The sequence below is a fragment of the Eschrichtius robustus genome, chromosome 2, assembly GCF_028021215.1.
Source record: "Eschrichtius robustus isolate mEscRob2 chromosome 2, mEscRob2.pri, whole genome shotgun sequence".
NCBI lineage: Eukaryota > Metazoa > Chordata > Mammalia > Artiodactyla > Eschrichtiidae > Eschrichtius > Eschrichtius robustus.
The window spans coordinates 95197644-95220936 of NC_090825.1; the positions used below are offsets into that span (position 1 = coordinate 95197644).

Here is a 23293-nt window from a genome sequence, read left to right on the forward strand (position 1 = left end):
CAGTGGCTGCCTAGAGGTGCCAGGTGACATACCCCAGGAGTTCAGGGGAGGTGTGAACCATAGGACAAACTTGGACCAAAAAAAGACAGCAGATTGGAAAGAGTTTGCAGACAAAATTTTTCCCCCTCCTGCTATCTCTTTGCTGTTGCAAGATACAGCAACTTGAAATAGTCTCTCTGAGAAATAAGCTGGGTTTTGAAGCTGTAACAATTTGGATAACATGCCACCTTTTATTTGCTTTCCTCCTCCCTTCATTCCTCCTTTCCTTCCCTTTGCCCTCACTCCTACTTCCCTACAATTACAGGCCCCAATGAAACACCAGCATGCAACTCAGGTTGTTTTCTAGAGAACCCAGACTAACACAGAAAATAAAAAAGGTGAATTTGGCAGAAGTTTGCAATAAAGGCAAGGGTATGGAAGAAACTTCAGGGCACTGAGCATGTTTAGTAGCCCTAATAGATCAGGGGCAACAGATCTGGGCTCTGGATCTATCATAAAGATGGGTTGACAAGTTGGGGGTTAGGAGTAAAGTGTGGTTATGGAATTATGCCTCCAGGAGGTACATTTCCTGCTCTCCAGCAGGTGGCAACAGGAAGACAACTACAAGGACTTGTAGCCTTGGATAGGTATGCCTATACTCCAGAGACTACAGAAATATTTGGGGTAATAGTCTCATTTAGGGGTTGAAATTATTCACTGCATCAAGCCTTTATAGGAAAAAGTAGTAATAAGAAGTGATCACCCCAGGGCTTCCCTGGTGGCGCAGTGGTTGAGAATCCGCCTGCCAATGCAGGGGACATGGGTTCGAGCCCTGGTCTGGGAAGATCCCACATGCTGTGGAGCAGCTAAGCCTGTGTGCCACAACTACTGAACCTGCACTCTAGAGCCCGTGAGCCACAACTCTTGAGCCTGCGTGCTGCAACTACTCAGGCCCGCGTGCCTAGAGCCTGTGCTCCACAACGAAAGAAGCCACTGCAATGAGAAGCCCGTGCACCGCAAAGAAGAGTAGCCCCCGCTCGCCGCAACTAGAGAAAGCCCGTGCGCAGCAACGAAGACCGCAACACAGCCAAAAATAAATAAATAAATTTATAAAAAAAAAAAAAAGAAGTGATCATCCCATCAGTGAAAATGAAGAGAAATATAGTGAGAGGCCCTCTGTGTCCACTGGACACCGTTTTGCTAAAATCTTGGAAGTCTGTGCTTTGCTTTATAAGGGAAGGTAGAGAGATTCTTGCACATACACATCAGGCTGTTTAATTCTCACCACAGCCCAGGGGAGCAGACATTATTCTCACCTCCATTTTGCAGATCAGGAAGAGGAAACTTGGTGAGGTAGAGTGCTTTGTTCCAGGTTACACAGATTCAGGGCTCAAACCACCCTGAGGTTCTTTGGCTCAAAATCCCAGCTATAGTTTTGAAGGGAACTGAAGAGGAGGTAAACTTCACCTCCTCCTCCTAGAGATTCAAAATAGTTTTACCTGGTTAGTGCCTCTACTTCAGGCAATGAATCAAGACAAAAGGGAAATGATTCAAAAGTTGAGCGAACTGGGACTCTATTAATGTGCCAGGTAAGGTAATCTGTGTTTGTATCAGACACCTATAATTTATGTAGATCCACGTACATTTTTTTCAGATGCTGCACAAATTGGGAAATGTGTGGAGTGTTGTGGAACCATATGTATTTGTATGTGTTCAATACACTGTATAATTGACTCAATTATCCATGTGGGGATTATTCACTTTTAATTTGCAATCTGGCTTCTCCTTTCAGTTAGGATGTTTCAGGGCTGCTCTAGGAATGCCAACTAATGTAAATAATAATTTAAGTAAAACATAATTGGGTACGAAAATTAAATCCAATCTTTTCTCAGCTCCTGAAGATTCTACAGCTGAAATGTAACTAACTCTAATTCATCCACTATCTTTTCGTTCTCCAATGCCATTTTACTACCAAGGATTTTATTGCTTTCCATAGATGATTGCAGTAGCTCCCTATCTGGCTTTCCTGCTTACCTCTTTCCCATCCAATAATCATTCTGCTTACGGTAATCTTCAACAAACAAACAAACAGAGTTCTCACAAACATTTCTTTGCTTGAAAACATTTAATGGCTCCCCATTTCTCACCAGACTAAATGTACATGCCACAACCTATCATTCAAGGCTTCTTCATGCCACCTGTCCCAGGAAGTTTTCCTGATCCAACCTCGGATGCCTTATCACTGTTCCCAGCTCTGAATCCCCTTAATGCACTACATGTTTTTCTCTAAGTGAGACAAAGGTATTCCTGAACCCGCGTTGTCTCTCTATTCTCCTGAGACGTCCTTAATCGCATTCTCTGCGGCGATTCATCTCCGCTACTCTGCAGTACCTAGCTCAGTGCCCGACCACAAAGAAAGGCGCAACGAACACTTGCCCATTTACCTGCTGGCAAACCTCAAGGGCAGGAATTTTGGTCTTTTTGTATCCCGAGTGTCTAGCACAGTGCCTGGCACACAGTAGGTGCTCAGAGAACACTACTGAACGAATAAAAGTACAAAGAGCCCAGGCTCCGCGTGGGGCACTGCAGAGCTCCAGGGATGTAGATACTGGAAGGGCTGGTGGCGCAGGGTACAGGGTGGAGCTGGCCCTGGGCTCCTTCGGGGAGCGCGTTCCACCGCCTGCCCATCTGCAGCGCAGGCCAGACACCACGGGCAGTGCTTAAACTTTTTCTTCCAAAAAAAAAGTATGTGTATATGCACGCAAGCGTAAAAGTATATGTTTATACACACACACTACCTACATAATACATAAAAATAGCCACACCATATCCAGGTATGCGTATATATATAAAATAGGCAAATATGTACATATAAATAAATCAATATATGTACAGCCTTAACTCGGAACGGCGGGAGCGGCGGGGAGGACGACGGCGACGCCCCTTCGCCCCTCCAGAACCGCAGGACCGGAGCGGCGCGGCCCCTGCGCGGCTTGAGCCTTCCGGCTTGCCGTCCGCCGCTGCCGCGGCCATTGGTTGAACTCCAGGCAGCTGATCCTGGCGGCGGGGCCAGGGAGCTTCGAGGATGGCGGCGTCCGCGGCGCTGATTCTGCGGGAGAGCCCCAGGTAACCCCGGCTGGGCACGGGGGCAGCGCGGGCAGGGCAGGCGTAAGGGTGCTGCTGCTGTCTGTCACCGAGGCGCGGGTGGGGGGCCGGGGCGGAGGGGCAGGTGCGGGGCCGCGGGTGTCCGGAGGGGCGGGCGCGGGGCTGGCAGAGTCGTGGTGCGGGACCCGCGGGAGCGCGCGAGACTGCGGGTGCGTCCACCTGCACGGTAGTTCACCTGCGTGGGCTTACAGTGGGCCTGGGCAGCTGAGGTCAGTACGACAGTGTGTGGTCAGTGTCACCGTTCCCCGAGGCTGTATCGCAGGTACCCAGGCCATCCTGGAGTAAAACTGAAATCACGTGGAAAGGTATTCCGTTTCCGTTTTCAGTTCTCTTTCAGACCTCCTGATTATGAGAAAGTCTCCCATTGGTCCCAGATGGTCTTGAATACCTAACACGCGTTAATATACCTTTTCAATCAAGATAGACTAGGCCTCAGGCCAGGAGTTTTTGGCTTGTAACAGTATCTAGACTGTAACAGTATCTAGAATTTAGTAACATTGCTTTTGTTTTCATTTGATTTCTTTTGAGTTCATTTGTTTATTTAGTTCATTTCTATTTATGGTAGGTAAGTAAGGTCGGCTGTCTATGGTGGTGATGTAAAGTTATGTTTTAAAATAAAATTATTTAAGTAAAAATGACTCCATTTAATGAAAAATAATAGTGCAGGTGGTGTGTGGCTGCAGAAAAGTGCGGAAGTATACAGGCAAATAATTGAGGCTGGAGAATAACTTTGTGTCTAGATTGGACAGGAGTCTTTTTGAAGAAGAGAGTTGTCATTTTGAAGTTTTAACTTTTTTGATTACTTGAGTTCTGACAGCCAGTTCCTTTTCTCACACCAGTGTCCTGGGTAACACATCACATCAGTAAACCATATTCAACGTGGTGCAGTAGAATTGTTCTTATCACATAATTTAAGTTGATTATTACAATTGAAACAGGGTTTTAAAACAGCTGTGTACTTAGTGACCCCAAATGATATTGTATGTAGTTTTTTTTTTTTTTATTATTCCATTACCTGCCATGCAGCAGTCTTTTCTTTATATTTTTGGTGTAATTGCCAATTCCCTCCTCCCACTCTTCTCCAAGTTCTGTTTTGAGTTAAGTGGATATATAAACTTTCGCTCCTAAATTAATACGATTCCCCACAGAGTGCAAGCTTCTCCTAGTAGTTTGCCTTGCCCAGAAGAAAGAGAAAATTTGCCAAATGGACCTTTTCAACAGAAGTACTTTTGGGGGTATCTTTTGGAAACATCCTGCCTTTGCTGGCCATCATCAGTTTTTCTTTATTTTACTCAGACTTACCTTGTAGCAAGCAGAGTTGTTGAAATGAAAACTTACAGACAGCTGTACTTACGGTAACTACAGTACCACGTGGGGAAAACTCATTTTAAAACTTTGTTTTATGAATTTATTTAGCATGAAAAAAGCAGTGTCGCTGATAAATGAAATAGATATAGGAAGATTTCCACGATTGCTCACCCGAATTCTTCAAAAACTTCACCTGAAGGTTTGTATGTTTGCACTTCTATAGATTATAATATATTCTCGTGATTCCACTGCAACTCTAGGTTTCTACTTGAAGTACTTTTTGCGAGGTATTGTTCTCCAGCATGTCCTCAGGAACACCGGGTCTCTAGAAAATATGATAATATCCCACGGTCAAAAGTTTGGGAACTTCTGTCTTCATTCAAATTAATTTTTTAAAATCATGGAACTTTTCAGAGTATATTTTATGGTAGTGTTAATAGTAAATATTTAAGCGTGACTGTTGTGTGCAAAATTTTCCAAGTGTGTTTGACCAGGGAACTGTTTTATCATGGTATTTATTTTGGGACCAAGGCTCTGTGGAACACGCTTTGGGAAAATTCTGATATCATGATTTCATTCTTTGTCTTAAAAATAACTCTGTAGTTTTGCTATCAACCAGTATGTAATTTTTCATTTAATCTTTCTCTTCCACTTTTATTTCAAGGGTGTGGTTATCTTGGATATATTGATGCTTAGTAATTCATTACTTGGTTAACTTGCTAACATAACTTAGTTAACTTCTTTATCAGGTTAATAAAATTTAATTCCATTCAACATGTGTTTAAGGAGTGCCCACTAACTGCTCTGCCTGGTGCAAAGTATCACCATTAAATGAGAACCCAGACTCTTACCTCTTCTTTTTCCTGGCCAGAGGCCAGTCCCAAAGCCCTGCCCTTTCTCCCCCTGAAGTATCTCTCAAATCCAAGTTCTCTTTGTAATCCTAGTTCAGACCCTTATTATTTCTCCCTTGGACTACAACAGTTACCTTCAATCTGGTACTGCTGTCTGTAGTCTTCTACCTTCTTATCACTTCTTCATGGTGCTGTTCCATTTATCTTTCCAAATATTTTTTTCCTAAAAAAAAAAAAAAAAGTTGATCATATCTTTACAGTATTCAAAGCCATCAGTGACTTTCCATTGCTCATGGGAAAAAGTTCATAATCCTTAACATTGTATTGTAATGACGTTACAATATAGGTACAGTCTGTGTTTTCCCCACTTTGCAAGTGTTTCAGTTACCCTGGGCTATGCTGTTTTACTGGAACATACTGTGAACTTTTTTGACTTGGTGTCTGTGTAATATACTCTTTCCCTTACCTGAAATATCTTCCCTTCTTTAGTGAATAAACTATTCATCTTTCAAGGATTTGACAGTCCTACTCTCAGCAGCTCGTCCTCTCTTCTTTGCTTCTAAAACACTTGGTTCATCCTCACCTCACTTTAGTACTACCTCATAAGTATTTGTTTCATGATTACAGGGTCTTTCTCTGACCTTGAATACTCTAAGTATCATGTCTTACTCATCTTTATATTTCCCACACTTGATACACTGATACTTATGCAGTTGGCACTCAATAGCTATTCTTGGAGTTCATTCTTTTCCTTGCCATGGGAAACACAAAATGAATATAGGTTCTCTGAATTCCTGCCCATAAGGAATTTGTGATGTAGAAGGAGAAACAGGAGGAACAACCACAGTAACAATGGCAGCTACATTCTGTGGTGTTTGCTATGCACAGTTCCATTGCTCCCCCTGTGACCGGTGCTGTTCTAATGGCTTTGTGGTATTAACTCATCTGATCCTCCCAGCACCCTTAGGAAGTAAGTACTGTTGTCATCCTTATTTTATCCATGAAGAAACTGAGATAGAGACCAGTTAAGTAATTTGCCCAAGGTCACACAGCTAGCTAGTAAGGCAGTCTGGCTCCAGAATCCATCCCTCTGACCCATTACAGTAAGCCTCAGGAAAGAGTGTGAAACGGTATATAAATCAGTCCAAAAGTGAATGATGCAGGCAGTTGATACAGAATTTCTTTGATTGTCTGAGTTGGTGGCTGCCTTCTTTTTTATTTTTATTTTATTTATTTTATTGTATTTTTCAATTGAAGTATAGTTGATTTACAATGTTGTGGGTGGCTGCCTTCTTAAACACATACAAAGTGATATGGGACACAAAACACTTATATACATCTTTTGTTCTTCATACTGAGGGAGGATGGAACATCTGCAGGAAACTCGTGACCTTCTGGAGTTTGTCTTTGACCCTCTGGAGTTGAGAAAACATTAATATCTATCTTAGAGTAACTGAATGGCCAAAGCATTCCACAGAGGTGTTTGAATGCTGTCCCTTCAGAGGTGGGGAGTGGAGGTGAGAAGGTGTGGTTGTTGAGAGCTGAAGCAGCTGAGGACAGAAACATCTGTATTTGATTACTTGCCTGCAGAAAGTCAGGAGAGAAAGTCAGGAAAGGGGCAACCCATCCCCACTCCCCCAACCCGCCCGGACAGTCTTAGGTAATGTTCTTCCAGAGGGACTCCAGTTGTGATAAGGGCTCTTATCAAAGAGTTTGCAGCGACATCTCAGATCTGCCAGCTTTCTTTTATGTACTCTTGGTCTGTCAAGTTGGCCTTTGCCTTGGGACAGGCAGAGTCCTGAGAGCAGTGAAACCGCATGCAGGTAAGTTGGTGAAGAGGTTTAGGGATTTGGTTGCTATTCTTAATGTTATCAGCTTGACACTTTGATTTTACCAAGTTTGATCTTGGTAAAATGGGATTGTGGGCAGAGGGTACCTGTTTTTGTCCAGACTGGTTCCTTGGAATCTCTAGTAGAAATAAACACGGGGAAAATAAGCTTAGGTATAGGATATGGGCACGCCTAAGTATGGGTCTGGGAGTCCTCTTTGAACTGGCCCTATTCCTGAGCAATCGTAGCATATAGGACTACTTGGGAATTTTGGGTGGTTTGTTACCAATGTGTGTAGGGTTCTGGTGGCATTTAATGCCCAGGAACTTTATTTATTTTTTTAACTTTTTATATTATATTGGAGTATAGTTGATTAACAATGTTGTGTTAGTTTCAGGTGTACAGCAGAGTGATTCAGTTATACACATACATGGATCTATTCTTTTTCAAATTCTTTTCCCATTTAGGTTGTTACATAATATTGAGCAGAGTTCCCTGTGCTATACAGCAGGTCCTTGTTGGTTATCCATTTTAAATATAGGAGTGTGTACGTGTCAATCCCAAACTCCCTAACTATCCCTTCCCCCTGGTAACCATAAGTTCGTTTTCTAAGTCTGTGAGTCTGTTTCTGTCTTGTAAATAAGTTCATTTATATCCTTTTTTGAGATTCTGCATATAAGCGATATCATTTGATACTTGTCTTTCTCTGTCTGACTTACTTCACTCAGTTTGACAATCTCTAGGTCCATCCATGTTGCTGCAAATGGCATTATTTCATTCTTTTTAATGGTTGAGTAATATTCCATTGTATATGTGTACCTTTAAATGTCTTGCAGTGAGTAGGACAGCCCTGTACAAAGAATTGTCTCATCCTGCATGCTAATAGAGTCTGCATTGGGAAACACTGAAGGAACTCATAGTAACTTCCTTATCTGTGAACTTAAAAACAAACATTTGTGGCCTCTAAGTTTTTAAAAATAGCTGTCACAACTCATGCAATCAAAAAAAAACCCTCATATACCTTGCTCCAGAGACTCTTAGGCCCTCCCACAAAGCCTATCGATGTTACTATGTTAAATGTCTAGTTCTGCGAGATGAGGTGTCTGGATTTCTGGCCATGGCCTACTAGCAACAACAAACTGGGGGTTGAAGGCGCTCCTGTGATGGGGCATGTGGGCAGTTTCAAGAATCGACTGCTGGGTATAGATTGAAATGGAAGAATTATGAAAATCAGACACAAGAAGTACAAAAGCAAAGAAATCTGAGGGTTTTTTCTGAAGTGAAAAATCATCAGTGTACCTTAGCAGTTCTTTAGGAAACTAACTGCAGCACGGAACTTGGATGCTCGTAATTATGATCTGACTTACTGCAAGAATCTAGTGTAATCCAATATACTTTGTTTACAGAAGCCTAGAATGGGTGCCGTACATTTCAGAAAGATTGCTTTTAAAAGTTTAAAATAAAAGTTCTTTTATTTGATAGATTGACTTGTGAGTACCACCATATTTCCTCATTATGACCGCTAGAGAAGTCTCATTATATTAATATAAAGGACAGTCACAGTTGTAAACCCCAACATACAGAAATGCCTGAGGATTTTGTTGTTGCTGTTGTTACAATGTATGGAGGGTGCTGCCGGCATTTAATGCCCCGGGACTTTAAATGTCCTAGCGATGTGCAGCACAGTCCTGTTCAAAGAAGAATTGGCCTCACCTATGTGGACAAAAAAAGAAAAGAGTAGCTTATCCCTGAAAAATGCATTTATTTTGTACTTAATATAAGCTGGAGGGCTTCTTACAACTTAGTTTATTAGGTTAAAATGATATGTATACATTTTAAATTATGGCATATGCAGACTACTAGTACCATGTGTTCTTCCATTGTGGTGTTGGTGTGTGTGTATGCCTGTGTATGTGAGTCAGAGCTTGGATTCCGGACCACAGGCCTCTCTTGTCTCTAAAGCCGTGCTCTGAGTTTTTAAAACCTAATTGCCTTCGTAATTATTTAGATAGTATACTGTCTTCATAGAATAGAAGATCGGTATAACCTTCTGAGGAATGTGACCTGATTTCAACTGTATGTGGAATTAAGATGAGTTCACTCATCATGCATGTTAAGAAAATAAATTCTTCAAAAAGAGAAAAAGTTGGAAGGATGGATTTTTTGATTTGTTCTTTTTTGTGCCCTTAAAGTTCAAAATAGAGTGCGTAAGTGAAGTGTTTCAGTAACATTTTAAATTTCACAAACAGTTTATGAGGAAGTTTTTGTTTTAAGACATTTAAACAACATGGACGAACTGAAATGCCCCCCTTGGCTAACTCTTGCCCCTTCCTCCATCTTCATTCTCTCCTGTGTGAGTTATCTATTGCTGAATTGCAAATTTCCCCCAAAGTTAGCAGATTAAACCAACAATAAACATTTATTATCTCTCATGCTTCCTGTAAGTCAGGAATTTAGCAGTGGCTTGGCTGGGTGGTCCTGGCTTGGGGTTTTCATGAAATTGCTCTCAGATGTTGGTTGAGGCAGCTGGTACCTGAAGTTTTGACTGGGGTAGAGGATTTCCTTCTAACATGGCTAGATGGTGGCACCAGTTAGTTCCTTGTCACATGGGCCTTTGCTCCTGACATGAAAGTTGTCTTCTTCCAGAATGAGTGGTCCAAGAGAGGGGGGTGCTGTCCTTTTTATGACCTAGGGTTGGATATCACATACCTGCACTTTTACTATATTCTACTGGTTAGAAGTAAGTCAGTAAGTCTGGCTCATATTCAGGGGAGAGGAAATTAGGCTCCATCTTTTGAACAGAGGAGTGTTAAAATAATTTGCAGATATGATAAAACCACCACACCTCCCTAGAAGTAGCCTTTGTTGTCGATTTGGTTTTCATCTTTCCAGGTCTTTTTTTCAAGTATTAATAAATACAGATGTGCAAACATATGTGCATGCATATATAAATAGAAATTTTTGGTTTTTATATAAATGTGTTCATAAGTGGCATTATACTGTTTACCTTTTTCACTTATCACTTGTATCAGAGATCTTTCCATGTCAAGCCATACAGCAGTTATTCTTTTTAAATACTGTTTTTCCTTTCTGCCTATGTATATATGTTTATGGCATATGCTTTTTAAATATATAGAAAAAATTAACATCCATTTTCCATTTAAAATTTAAGTTTCTTGGACACTTGCTCTCTAATTTTATAAACGTGAGCCTTAAATTTCTCCCATTGAGAGGGTAAAAACGAATATATCTCCTTTACTTTCTCTTCAACACCCAGATATGTGTGGGTTACTTTTGGTACCTAGGAAGAAGTTAACCTGCTGCTGTCTGGAAGCAAATAGAGTGACTTACATTTAATATTGATCAACCCAGGGTCGTTGTTGGAGCAAGATATTGACTATGGATTTGAAACTTTGTTTTATGGCTGTATTTTATTCTCCATTTGTTGTTCTGCTCACATATTTTAAGCGCCACCTTATTTTAAGGGTGCATGTTTCACGTACCAGTGGATGGGGGGAGATACATGTTCCCTTGTCCCCCTTCGCTCCAAACCACTTTATTAATATGATGCCCTTGAAGATCTTGAGAATATCCCTTTTCTTGCTCTTTTTAAAAGAGCAATCTAATCTAATCTATTCGGGACTTCCCTGGCGGTCCAGTGGTTAAGAGTCTGCCTTCCAATGCAGGGGAAGCGGGTTCGATCCCTGGTCGGAAGCTAAGATCCCACATGCCTCGTGGCCAAAGAACCAAAACATAAAGAAGAAGCAGTATTGTAACAAATTCAGTAAAGACTTTAAAAATGGTCCACATCAAAAAAAAAAAATCTTAAAAAAAAAGTCTCACTTTCTTGTACATATTGAGGACACTGAAGTTTAATTTTCTACGTGCTCAATCACTATTTTTATTTTGTCAAAATACCTCGTTTGGTGTATATTTAAAGGAATCAGATTGACAAACTTGGAAGTTAAATTGTACATATCCATTGAATTTAATGCAACATGTGGTTCATTGATTGTACATGGGTAATACTGTTATTCTCTTCCTCATATTGATAAAGTCTGGTACTGTAGGTCACTATTTCAAGAAGGTGTATGGTAGTCAGAGAAATTCTGGAACTTTAAAATCAAAACATTGCTCTTGAGGTAAGTGATTGGCATTTTGGCCAAATTGGGTTCATGCTTTTCTCAGTCATAAAACAGGTAGTAGATACTGGGAGTTCTGGTGACTAGCCTCCCCAAACCAAAAATATGCCAGCTTAGAGTTCTAATGCTGCTTCACTTGAGCAATTGTAAGGTTGTACCTCATCCTAAGCTGTTGAGGCACGGACTTCTGAAACTTCTCCATGTAGCTGTTGGGGAGAGGCAGCAACAGGGAAAGTTGTTTTTGGTATGTGTAGATAAAGTATTTTTATTTGAAAGCAGTTCTAATAGTGTATATTTTTCATACTTGAAAAACCAGTCTTCAGATAAAGGAGATTATTTTGGAAATGAAAGAAAGGAGACTAGCCAGAAGTTATACTCAGATGGCTAACTTCTTTCTTTCATATATTGCTTATAAAAGTAATGTGTGTAATGTGTAAGTTTTGGAAAATATTAAAATTATCAAAAAGACTTAATTTCTCGCTTTATATATGCTCTTATAATAACCTATACTTTTGTAGAACTCATTAAAAAGGGAAGTTATTTGAACAATTATTTGTTTTTAATTTGTCTTTCTAACTAGAGGATAGTACTCCTGAGGACATAAACTGTCTATGTAGCACATAATAAGTACTCAGCAAATATATATATGTGTGTGTGTATATATATATATATATATTTTTTTTTTTTTTTGTACTTCTGCAGTATCAGTTGTGATTTCTCCTCTTTCATTTCTTATTTTGTTTATTTGGGTCTTCTCTCTTTTCTTCTTGGTGAGCCTGGCCAGAGGTTTGTCAATTTTGTTTACCCTTTCAAAGAACCAGCTCTTGGTTTTATTGATTTTTTTTCTATTGTTTTTTTAATCTCTATTTTATTTATTTCCTCTCTGACCTTTATTAGCTCCTTCCTTCTTCTGACTTCAGGTTTTGTTTGTTTTTCTTTTTCTAATTCTTTTAGGTGGTGGGTTAGATTGAGATTTTTTTTGTTCCTTAAAGAAGGCCTGTATCACTGTAAATTTCCCTCTAAGAATTGCTTTTGATGCATCCCATAACCCATTGACTTTTTTTTTTTAATTAACTAATTAATTAATTAATTTTTGGCTGTGTTGGGTCTTCGTTTCTGTGCGAGGGCTTTCTCTAGTTGCGGCAAGCGGGGGCCACTCTTCATCGCGGTGCGCGGGCCTCTCACTATCGCGGCCTCTCTTGTTGCGGAGCACAGGCTCCAGACGCGCAGGCTCAGTAGCTGTGGCTCACGGGCCCAGTTGCTCCGCGGCATGTGGGATCTTCCCAGACCAGGGCTCGAACCCGTGTCCCCTGCATTAGCAGGCAGATTCTCAACCACTGCGCCACCAGGGAAGCCCAACCCATTGACTTTTAATAAAAATAATCCTAAGGGTTAAACTAGTTGCCACCTCTCTATCTGATGGGAATCCTGGTGCTAGGTAATGGAGGATATAGATAAAGGTTCTCAAGGTTAACAGTTTTTATCTGTTTAATCCTTCCAGGGTAGGCTCCCTCTTATTAAATGCCTACAGGAGCTTAGGGCTAGGTAAGGTCATATACTGGCAGAGGTTTTGGGGTGAGTTGGGGGGAGGAAAGAGCTACCAAAGGAAAGAAGCCCCCAGGTATTTTCTGTCTTAAAATGCTGTTCTCTTAAATGGAGATTTTGCTTTGGGCTCTTAGAAGAGTTGCTGGGACCCATTATAACTGGATAGTATTATTACAGAGAAGGTGTTCCCCCCCCATGTTTTTTAATTTTCTTTCTTAATTTTTATTTTATACTGGAATATAGTTGATTATAATGTTGTGAGTAAAGATGCAAATTACTATTAATTATTGTTAACATTTTGGGGTTTTACCTTGTAGTATTGTTTTTTCTAAATGTCCTTTTTTTTTAAATAAATTTATTTATTTTATTTATTTTTATTTTTGGCTGCACTGGGTCGTCATTGCTGCTTGCGGGCTTTCTCTAGTTGCAGCAAGTGGGGGCTACTCTTCGTTGTGGTGCACGGGCTTCTCATTGCGGTGGCTTCTCTTGTTGCGGAGCATGGGCTCTAGGCACGTGGGTTTCCGTATTTGTGGCACGTGGGCTCAGTAGTTGTGGCTCGCAGGCTCCAGAGCGCAGGCTCAGCAGCTGTGGTGCACAGGCCCAGCTGCTCCACGGCATGTGGGATCTACCCGGACCAGGGCTCGAACCCACGTCCACTGCATTGGCAGGCAGGCTCTCAGTCACTGTGCCACCAGGGAAGTCCTAAATGTCCATTTTTTAAAAAATATTTTTTTATACAGCAGGTTCTTTTTAGTTATCCATTTTATACATATTAGTGTATATGTTAAATGTCCATCGTTTATGTTATTTACCATTATTTTCCACCCCCTATAAATCATAGAATTGAAAATACTGGGGCTTTTTTAATGAAATTTGTTTGGCAAGAGCCAGATAATGAACTGTACTATGATTTTAAGATATTGAAATTTACAGACACATCAGTTTCTTTCAAGGATGGATTTACTTTCTTTCTTTCAAGTTCTCATTGTCATATGAATAAATGAATCTTCTGTTGAGTATCTGAGTTTTGAATACCTGAGTGTATGCTAATAGATTGCTTTCTGTGTTGTAGGCTGAGAATAGTTTCAGTGAAGAAGAGGAAGAAAAACTTCAAGCTGCATTTTCTCTGGAGAGACAAGATCTTCACCTAGTTCTTGAAACAATATCTTTTATTTTAGAACAGGTATTTTTATTGCCCCAAACTTCCTAACCATGGTTTGTTTACTACATGTTTGCATTGCTGTGATATCTATAACATTTTATCTTATTTTTCTCAAGTATACAGATGGAAGCTGTGAATATGTTTTATCAAAAAATTTTGATGTAGTAAAAATATTTTGAATGTGTGATTTTTTTTCCATGGTACTGCGTTCTGCTAAAACAGTCTTAGTGTTGAGCAGCCTGAGTAAAGTATTTGACAGTATGAATCAAGACTTCGTTGACTTGAGACAGTTAAAAAAGATTCAAATTTATTGTTACTTGGTATAATAATTTGGAAAAATGATTTGGAAAAATGAACACATTTTATTTAAGAAATTTAATAAATGATTTTGGAGGATTTATTTGACTAGGTTGATAAATAAAATATTTAGATAAGAAATATTTGTCAAAGGACCTTTTGTCATACTATTTCTTCCTACTGAGCTGTTCTTCTGCATCCCTTCTTTATATCTAAATTCAGTTCATTGTTTAAGTTCATTGTTCTGTTCAAATCACGTCTCCTCCCACTGCAGCCTTGACCCCTTATACTTGCAATCCTCCCCTTATTTGCATTCCTTTTATGCTTGGCTCATCATGGTAGAGCACATTGTTCGTCTTTTCATTATTTCATGTATGTCAGTTGTGTCTCCTTCACTAGGTTTTGAATTTGTGTGGGGCCAGGATCACATTTTCTGTGCATCTTATGTAAGTGCAGCACATTGCTGGGCTAAAAATAAATTCTTTTTTTTAACATCTTTATTGGAGTGTAATTGCTTTGTAATGTTGTGTTAGTTTCTGCTGTATAACAAAGTGAATCAGCTATATGTATACATATAACACCATATCCCCTCCCTCTTGTGTCTCCCTCCCACCTTCCCTATCCCACCTTTCTAGGTGGTCACAAAGCACCCAACTGATCTCCCTGTGCTATGCGGCTGCTTCCCACTAGCTATTTTACATTTGGTAGTGTGTACATGTCATTGCCACTCTCTCACTTCGTCCCAGCTTACCCTTCCCCCTCCCCGTGTCCTCAAGTCCATTCTCTATGTCTGCGTCTTTATTCCTGTCCTGCCCCTAGGTTCATCAGAACCTTTTTTTTTTTTAGATTCCATATATAAGTGTTAGCATACCGTATTTGTTTTTCTCTTTCTGACTTGCTTCACTCTGTATGACAGACTCCAGGTCCATCCACCTCACTACGAATAACTCAATTTCGTTTCTTTTTATGGCTGAGTAATATTCCATTGTATATATGTGCCACATCTTCTTTATCTATTCATCTGTCAATGGACACTTAGGTTGCTTCCATGTCCTGGCTACTGTAAACAGAGCTGCAATGAACATTGTGGTACATGACTCTTTTTGAATTATGGTTTTCTCAGGGTATATGCCCAGTAGTGGGACTGCTGGGTCATATGGTAGTTCTATTTTTAGTTTTTTAAGGAACCTCCATGCTGTTCTCCATAGTGGCTATAAAAATAGATTCTTAATAAATTCCTGTTGTTTGTTTATTTCACAGTAAACAATACTGTAGCTTCCTGGGCATTCTAGTGAATAGATACCATTAGGAAGACAAGCTGCTGGGCATCTACTACATGCAGCCTTATACAGATTACAGATCATAAAGATGATTATGGTTCCTATCCTTGGTGAACCTTCAGTAGAAGAAAAGGATAACTGAACAGGGCAGAGCAGCCTGGGGTTTATGAGAAAGTTTTTTTCAGAATAATGTAAAAAACAACAGGTATCACCGTGAAAAAAGTTTTCAATTTTTTATTATATATTACCTAGGAAGTTGGTAGATGAACGTGGTTTTGAGAAAGTGTTTCTTGGAAAAATTTTGATAGTTGGGAAACAAAACCACTGTGTACTTATTTGAAATAATGAAGTGAAATAAGGAAATGAACTTTTAATTAGGATACCATTTACATAGCCAAAGCAAAGAAGTTTTTCTGTTAAGTGGATTTAGTATTACTTAAACCACAGGCAAAAATGAAGCAGTTTAGCTTCAAAAATTTAGACCATTTAATTCTGAATCTTCCAGCCCTTGGTTGAGTATATTATTATTTGTAAAATAATAAAAAAGTCTCTGCAACAGAAATATGAAATTTTTAAAATTTAAATCATTTAAAATAATGTTGTATTTGATTACAGTTCAAGGTCTCTGTATGAACATTTGGGATATATGTAATTTATTTTTTCCTCTTTAATAGGCAGTATATTACAACGTGAAGCCAGCAGCTTTGCAGCAGCAGTTAGAGAACATTCATCTTAGACAAGACAAAGCAGAAGCATTTGTCAATGCTTGGTCTTCTATGGGTCAAGAAACAATTGAAAAATTCAGGCAGAGGATTCTTGCACCCCACAAGGTATAGAATATACTACTCAAAAGATATTTTTCAATATGTATGTATGGCATAAATTATTATATCTGAAAAGTTCCGCTCTCTTCTATTTTCTGGAAATATTTGTGATTGGTGTTATTTTGCATTTTCAGCAGCATTATATGAGTGTTCCAGTAGTTCCAAATCCTTGTCAACACTTGGTATTGTCAGTTGTTTGTATTAAAGCTATTCTGTTAGGTTTTGTAATGATATCTTGTGTTTTTAATTTACATTTCCCTAATAACAGATTATGGTGATTATCTTTTTATGTACTTACTTGCCATCCATATGTCTCCTTTGGTGAAGTGTCTGTTCAGATCTTTTGTCTAACTGTATTTCCACACTGTGACAGATAAAGAATTATAGTAATATAAATATAAAGGACAATTACAAGTGTAAATCCCAGCATATAGAAATGCATGGGTTTTGTTTTTGTTTTTGTTTTTGTTTTTTGGTTGTTACAATTTGTAGAAGGTGTTTGTTTTCTTTCTGTTGAGTTTTGTGAATCTTTGAGTCCTTTGTCAGAGATGTGATTTGCAGATATTTTCTCTTAGTCTGTAGCTTTCCGTTTTAGTTTCTAACAGTGTCTTTTGCAAAGTAAAACCTTTAAAATCTGATCAAGTTTGATTTATCATTTTTTTCTTTTATTGATACTGCCTTTGGTTTTGTATCTTAAGAATTTGTAGCTTAATGCAATGTCACAAACTTTTGTTTACTTCTAAGTGTTTTATAGTTTGTGTTTTACATTTAAGTCTAACATCCAGTTTGGGTTAATTTTATATAAGCCATGAGGTACAGGTCCAAGTTCTTTTTTTTTTTCTGATATGGACGTTCATTTGTTTCAGCATAATTATTGATAACATCCTTTTGTTATTGAATTGCCTTAGCCCCTTTGTCAAAAATTGTTTGACATATTTGTGTATCTCTTTCTGGACTCTCTTTTTGGTTTCATTTATCTATTTGTCTATCTTTATGCCAATATCATGCTGCTTTAATTACTGTAGCTTTGTAGTAAGTCTTAAAATCAGGTATTGTTAATCTCCTGACTTTGTTCTTTTTAATAATTGTTTTAGCTATTCTAGTTTCTTTACCTTTTAATACAAATTTGAAAACCAGGTTTTTTAATATCTGCAAAAAATCCTCTGGAATTTTGATTGAGATTTTGTTTAATTTATAGTTCACTTTGTAGAGAAATGACTTCTTAACAGTATTGAGTATATCTCCATTTATTTAGGTCTTGTTTGATTTCTTATATCAGTGTTTTTCATTTTTCAGCATATTTTGTTAGATTTGAACACTCTTAACCTAAGTTTTTTTTTTTGTAGTTGTTGTAAATGGTACTGGTTTTAAAATTTTGGTTTCTAGTTGTTTATTGCTAGTATATAGAAACACAATTGATTTTTATATGTTGATACTGTATTCAAGACCTTGGTAAACTCACTAATTAGTTATAGCAGTTTTTTTGGTGGTTTTCCTTGTGATTTTCTTTGTAGAAAGTCAGATTGTTCATGAATATAGAGATAGTTTTATTTCTTCCTTTTCAGTTTGTTCAGCTTTTGTTTTTCCTGCCTTACTGTACTGACTAGGACTTCTAATATGATGTTGAATAAGATTGGTAAGTTTGAACATCATGCTTTGTTCCCAGTTTTAGAGAGGAAGCATTCAGTCTCTCATCATTAAGTAAGATGCTAGGGACTTCCCTGGTGGTCCAGTGGTTAAGACTCCTCGCTTCCACGGCAGGGGGCACAGGTTCAATCCCTGGTCAGGGAACTAAGATCCTGCATGCTGCGCGGTACGGCAAGAAAAATAAAAAAGAGAGTAGGATGGTGGTTACCAGGGGCTGGGGCTGGGGTAGGGAAATGGAGGCAATGTTGTTCAAAGAATACAAATTTCCACTTATAAGATGAATAAATTCTGGGGATCTAATGTATAAAATAGAAACAAAAAGATGCTAGCTGTGGGTTTCCAGAAAATGCCCCTGTATTGTTTTCATTTCTCTCTTTTTTTTTAAACTCTACATTCTAAGAGCTCTCAAGTGTCCTCCACACCACAGCTTCATTTTTCATTTTAATTTCTGCTTTTTCCTGTAACCTGTACAGATTTTAAGTTTTCCATTTTTTTATCCCTAAAATTTTTTTAACCATCGTCATTTAAAAAGAAAAAATCTCCACTTGCCTTTGAATATTTGCCTATTTTTTATATTTATATAATTTTCTTCTGTTTTTTTTTCTTGCATTTATATAAGTACAGTATACTTGTATAGTTAAAAATATTTCTTTTTTCACCTCTAATAGTAAGTCATTTTTTATTGTTTTCTGGATGATAGTTTGTTGCTTTTTTAAAAGTAATATTTCTGGGGCTTCCCTGGTGGCGCAGTGGTTAAGAGTCCGCCTGCCAATGCAGGGGACACAGGTTCAAGCCCTGGTCTGGGAGGATCCCACATGCTGTGGAGCATCTAGGCCCGTGAGCCACAACTACTGAGCCTGTGCTCTAGAGCCTGCGAGCCACAACTACTGAGCCTACACGCCACAACTACTGAAGCCTGTGTGCCTAGAGCCCGTGCTCCACAACAAGAGAAGCTACCGCAATGAGAAGCCCGTGCACTGAACGAAGAGTAGTCCCCACTCGCCACAACTGGAGAAAACCCGCGCATCGCGGTGAGGACCCAACGCAGCCAAAAAAAAAAAAAAAAAAAAAAAAGTAATATTTCTTCCTTATGTTGTATTACATTAACTTCTGTTTAAGAAGTAGTTTGATCAGTTGTCATATAAAATATGCAAAAAAGTAGTTGGATATGATTAATTGGTCCCTACAACATTGGTCCCTTAAGAATGTAGGAAATTATCTTTTGCCAATACAGAGTATATGAGAGGGTAGCTAATACATTTTTTAATACCTTAAATGCTAATTAAGATCATATAGTAATAGCAAACATTTCTTGTGTTTACGGTGGGCCAAAAACTCTACTAAGTGCATTATATCTTGTAAAATCCATTAATAGTTCTAGTTTATATGTAAAATTAAACTGAGGCTTAGAGTGATTAAATAATTGGTCCATGGTCACGCGGATATATAAGTGGTAGAGTTGGGATTTGACAAAGTAGTTACACTCCTAAGCCACTGTGCTATACTACCACCTAAATGTTAGCAGCAAAATTTTTCTGTGTCAGGCATTATGCAGGGTGGTTTACATAGTTTGTGTGTGTGTGTATGTATACGTGTGTGTGTGTTTTATATCTTTGAAAAAGAAATGAAACTTTCGAAAGTGTACCTTTACCATGTTAACCCAAGTGGTCCATGGTGAAGGTGAGGTGGGAATCAGATTGGGCTCGCTCTCTCGCTCTTTTGTTTTTTTCAATTTTATTTATTTATTTTTGGCTGCATTGGGTCTTCGTTGCTACATGCAGGCTTTCTCTAGTTGTGGTGAGTGGGGGCTACTCTTTACTGCAGTGTATGGGCTTCTCATTGCTATGGCTTCTCGTTGCAGAGCACGGGGTCTAGGTGCGTGGGCTTCAGTAGTTGTGGCACGCAGGCTCAGTAGTTGTGGCACACGGGCTCTAGAGCGCAGGCTCAGTAGTTGTGGCACACGGGCTTTAGTTGCTCCACGGCATGTGGGATCTTCCCAGACCAGGGCTCGAACCCGTGTCCCCTGCATTGGCAGGCGGATTCTCAACCGCTGCACCACCAGGGAAGTCCGAGGTTGGTCTCTCTCTTAATTAAGCCTTGTTCCTTTTATGTCATGGTACCTCTGGCAGCTATAATGTTATCTTCCTTTTTTGCCCTGATGACTGTTAAAGATATGGTGACTAAAATAGCTGTGGATGAAAATAGAGCATGTCATTTAAATTGTAACGAAAATATATGACAGTGATTTATCATATAATGAACAAAAGTTGTATTTGCAGTGACTGTTTTACAGTCATTTAGAGGTTCACGTAAACTGTGTGGTGCTTGCAGTGGAACATCTGTGTAAGTAATTCTGAATTCAAAGAGAGTCAGATTCAATTAAATAACAAGTTAAAAAATCAAAAGGAACTTATTTTTAATTCAGTTTTTAAAAACACCTCTTTTCATCTTCTATTATTTCAATCTAATAAGTGAGAGGCAGATTGAAAATTGATTGGATAGCTTTTTACAGGATATGATTGAAGGGATTTAAAAATTTTATCCCGTCTCACTTTTTTTTTTTTTAAATACACTTTATCTTAACCTCTTTGGACACTGAAATGTTACCACTGCTTATTAGAATTGGTAGTCTTCCCTCTTTTATCAGTGTTGACTATGTTAGCAGTGTCCTTCTAACAGGGTTTTCTGTTTGATTTTTGTTAAAATGCCTGTGTGGTTACAACATTTATTAAATTATGAATACCCTTTCAGACAGAACTTGAATACTATGTTTCATTTTACTCCTAAAATTCTGGTTAGAGTTCCTTTATGTATTTTCCTGCTCTACAAAATGTAAAAACTTACATGTTAAATATTACTGACATATTGATACATCTCTTTTTTTCTGAGACCTTAAGGAAGAGAATTGTGTTTTTATATATGATATTTTTTCTAAAATATTTTTACATTTGAAGCTCACCCTATTCCTCAGTAACAGGTATGATTATGAGAAATATACGTAAGGCTTTTCTTTAGCACTCTGAGTCGCCTGCTCTTTAAAGGCTACTGATTCCTTTTCTTAATATGCACTTGTATGTTTGTTAGGGAGATTTTAAAGATAAATGTGACAGTTGTATTTGTTTTGAATGCTCAAAATGTGTGTATTGTGATTTCGTCCTGTTAAGAGTGTTCTTAATTTTACCAGTTACATAGCAAATTTATTATTTCATTATGTAGTGAAAATTCATCATGTTTCATATGTTCTTGAGAAACCTGCATTTAAAAATGGATGGCTACTGGCCAGGACCAGAGGGGACTCACTCTCTAGACTCTCAACATCTCTTAATTCCCTAGCTAATGTGGTGATGGATAATAGACTGGTCTTGGATTATCTCCTAGCTGAGCAGGTTGCAACAATTTGACATAAACATGATGGTCATACAGGGACTCCAGCCACTGCCTACTGCTGAGGCCTCTATGGAAATCTTGGGACCCCTTGACCAGAAAGGAGGAAAGTTTCATTCCCAGGGTCAGACAAGGGAAGACTGCCCCTGCCAGCTTGAAGAAGTTACAGAAGAATGAGACTTTTGGCCCTGAATAACCCCAAAAGATTTTGGGAAGGAACTCTTTCAGGGTGGAATTGAGGCAGGAAAGACAGGGTTGGACCCAAGGACAGCCTCCTCATACACAGACTTTAGGCAACAGGCAAAGCCACCTCTCCTTGTTTTGCACTTAATGAGACTATGAAGCATGGAGGAATGGCCATCAGCAACAAGAACATAAATTAAACCTTGATTAAACTTCATGATACCTAAACAGAGAACCCTAACCAGAAAACCCACAGAGCTAGAGCTTGGCGGAGCATGAGCAGTAAAAATGCACAGGCTGTGGGTGGCTGCTATACAACCTTCCACACGTGGTGCTAAGGAAAAATTTAAGGGAAAACAGCTTTCAGAAGTGCTGTGGCTTTAAAAGACCAATGCGCAAGAGAAGCTGATGTAACCAGATGCAATCAAGATCCCACCCCAGGGACTTCCCTGGTGGGTTAAGAATCCTTCTGCCTGTGCAGAGGACACGGGTTCGATGGCTGGTCCAGGAAGATCCCACATGCCGCGGAGCAACTAAGCCTGTGCTCCACAACTGCTGAGCCTGCACTCCAGAGCCTGCGAGCCACAACTACTGAGCCCATGTGCTACAACTACTGAGCCCATGTGCTGCAACTACTGAAGCCGCGTGCCTAGAGCCGGTACTCCACAAGAGAAGCCACTGCAATGAGAAGCCCGAGAACAGCAACAAAGGCCCAACGCAGTCAAAAATAAAAAATAAAATTTTTTTAAAAAGCAAATATTAAAAGAAAAAAGATCCCACCCCATCCTCCCAACAATGAATATTCTGCCCCTAATCAAAGAAACCTGCATCCATTTGAGGAATTAAAATGAAATTAAAAGGGGGGGGGCGGTGGTCACAAAACTCAAAAAAAAAAAAAAAATGGTTGGCTAACGTTCTTAAGATAATAATGTTCCTAAACAGTCTTTAAAAAAAATCCTCTTTAAGCCATTATAGTAAGATTTACTTTATTGTTAAGTGTAACAACTAATTGTTTGCTTCATTAATTGTTAAATATCTGTCTTTTATATGTAATATAAGAAATTTAGATTTGACATTTTTAAAACTTAGTGTATTCTTTTGTTTTATTATTTTCTCTTATGTTCTTATTTCATTTCTTTTGGAATTCTAAGGATGGATGAATGGCTTTATTATAAAGAGAACAGAAAAAGCACACTTCATATAGCTAAATCTAAATACGTTAACTATGAATACATATCTGAGTGCTTTTCCAAGATTTAAACGCTTCTTAACATTATCATCTGCATTTATAGGAGAGGTATTTTGTTATAATTACATCCATATACAAGTCAAATTTCTGCCTCATTTGTTACGTTAGTTGTTGGCATGTTAAGAATCAAGTGAAAGCCATAGTTTTTCCATGTGCTGGAATTGACTGAATGTAAATGTTTGTGAGGTTTAAATGCTGCTATATTCATTTACTGTTTTTTTATTGAAATATAATTTACCTGCAGAAAACGCAGAGATTTTAAGTGTGTTCAGTTTGATGAATTTCAGAAATTATATATACCCATTTAATCATTCTCCTTAACAAAATAGAGAAAATTTTCATTACCTGGAAAGTGCCCAGTTTTAATTCCCTCCTCCTTCATACTCAGATTTCCATCACTGTAGGTTGTTTTTTTTCTGTTCTTAGACTGAATACAAATGAACTCAAA

General features: G+C 38.7%; 1 protein-coding gene across 4 annotated transcripts in view; it reads left to right on the plus strand.

The window, feature by feature from the left end:
• Positions 1-3017: 3017 nt before the first annotated feature.
• The window catches only part of COMMD10 (COMM domain containing 10), a 173500-nt gene continuing 153224 nt past the window's right edge, over positions 3018-23293 (plus strand). For all 4 annotated transcript variants that reach the window (XM_068534206.1, XM_068534197.1, XM_068534214.1 and 1 more), the window contains exons 1-4: positions 3018-3105; positions 4561-4651; positions 13892-14002; positions 16233-16388. In XM_068534206.1, coding sequence (XP_068390307.1) covers positions 3065-3105; positions 4561-4651; positions 13892-14002; positions 16233-16388 — 399 coding nt within the window. In that variant the 5' untranslated portion in view covers positions 3018-3064. The remainder of the gene's footprint in view (positions 3106-4560; positions 4652-13891; positions 14003-16232; positions 16389-23293) is intronic.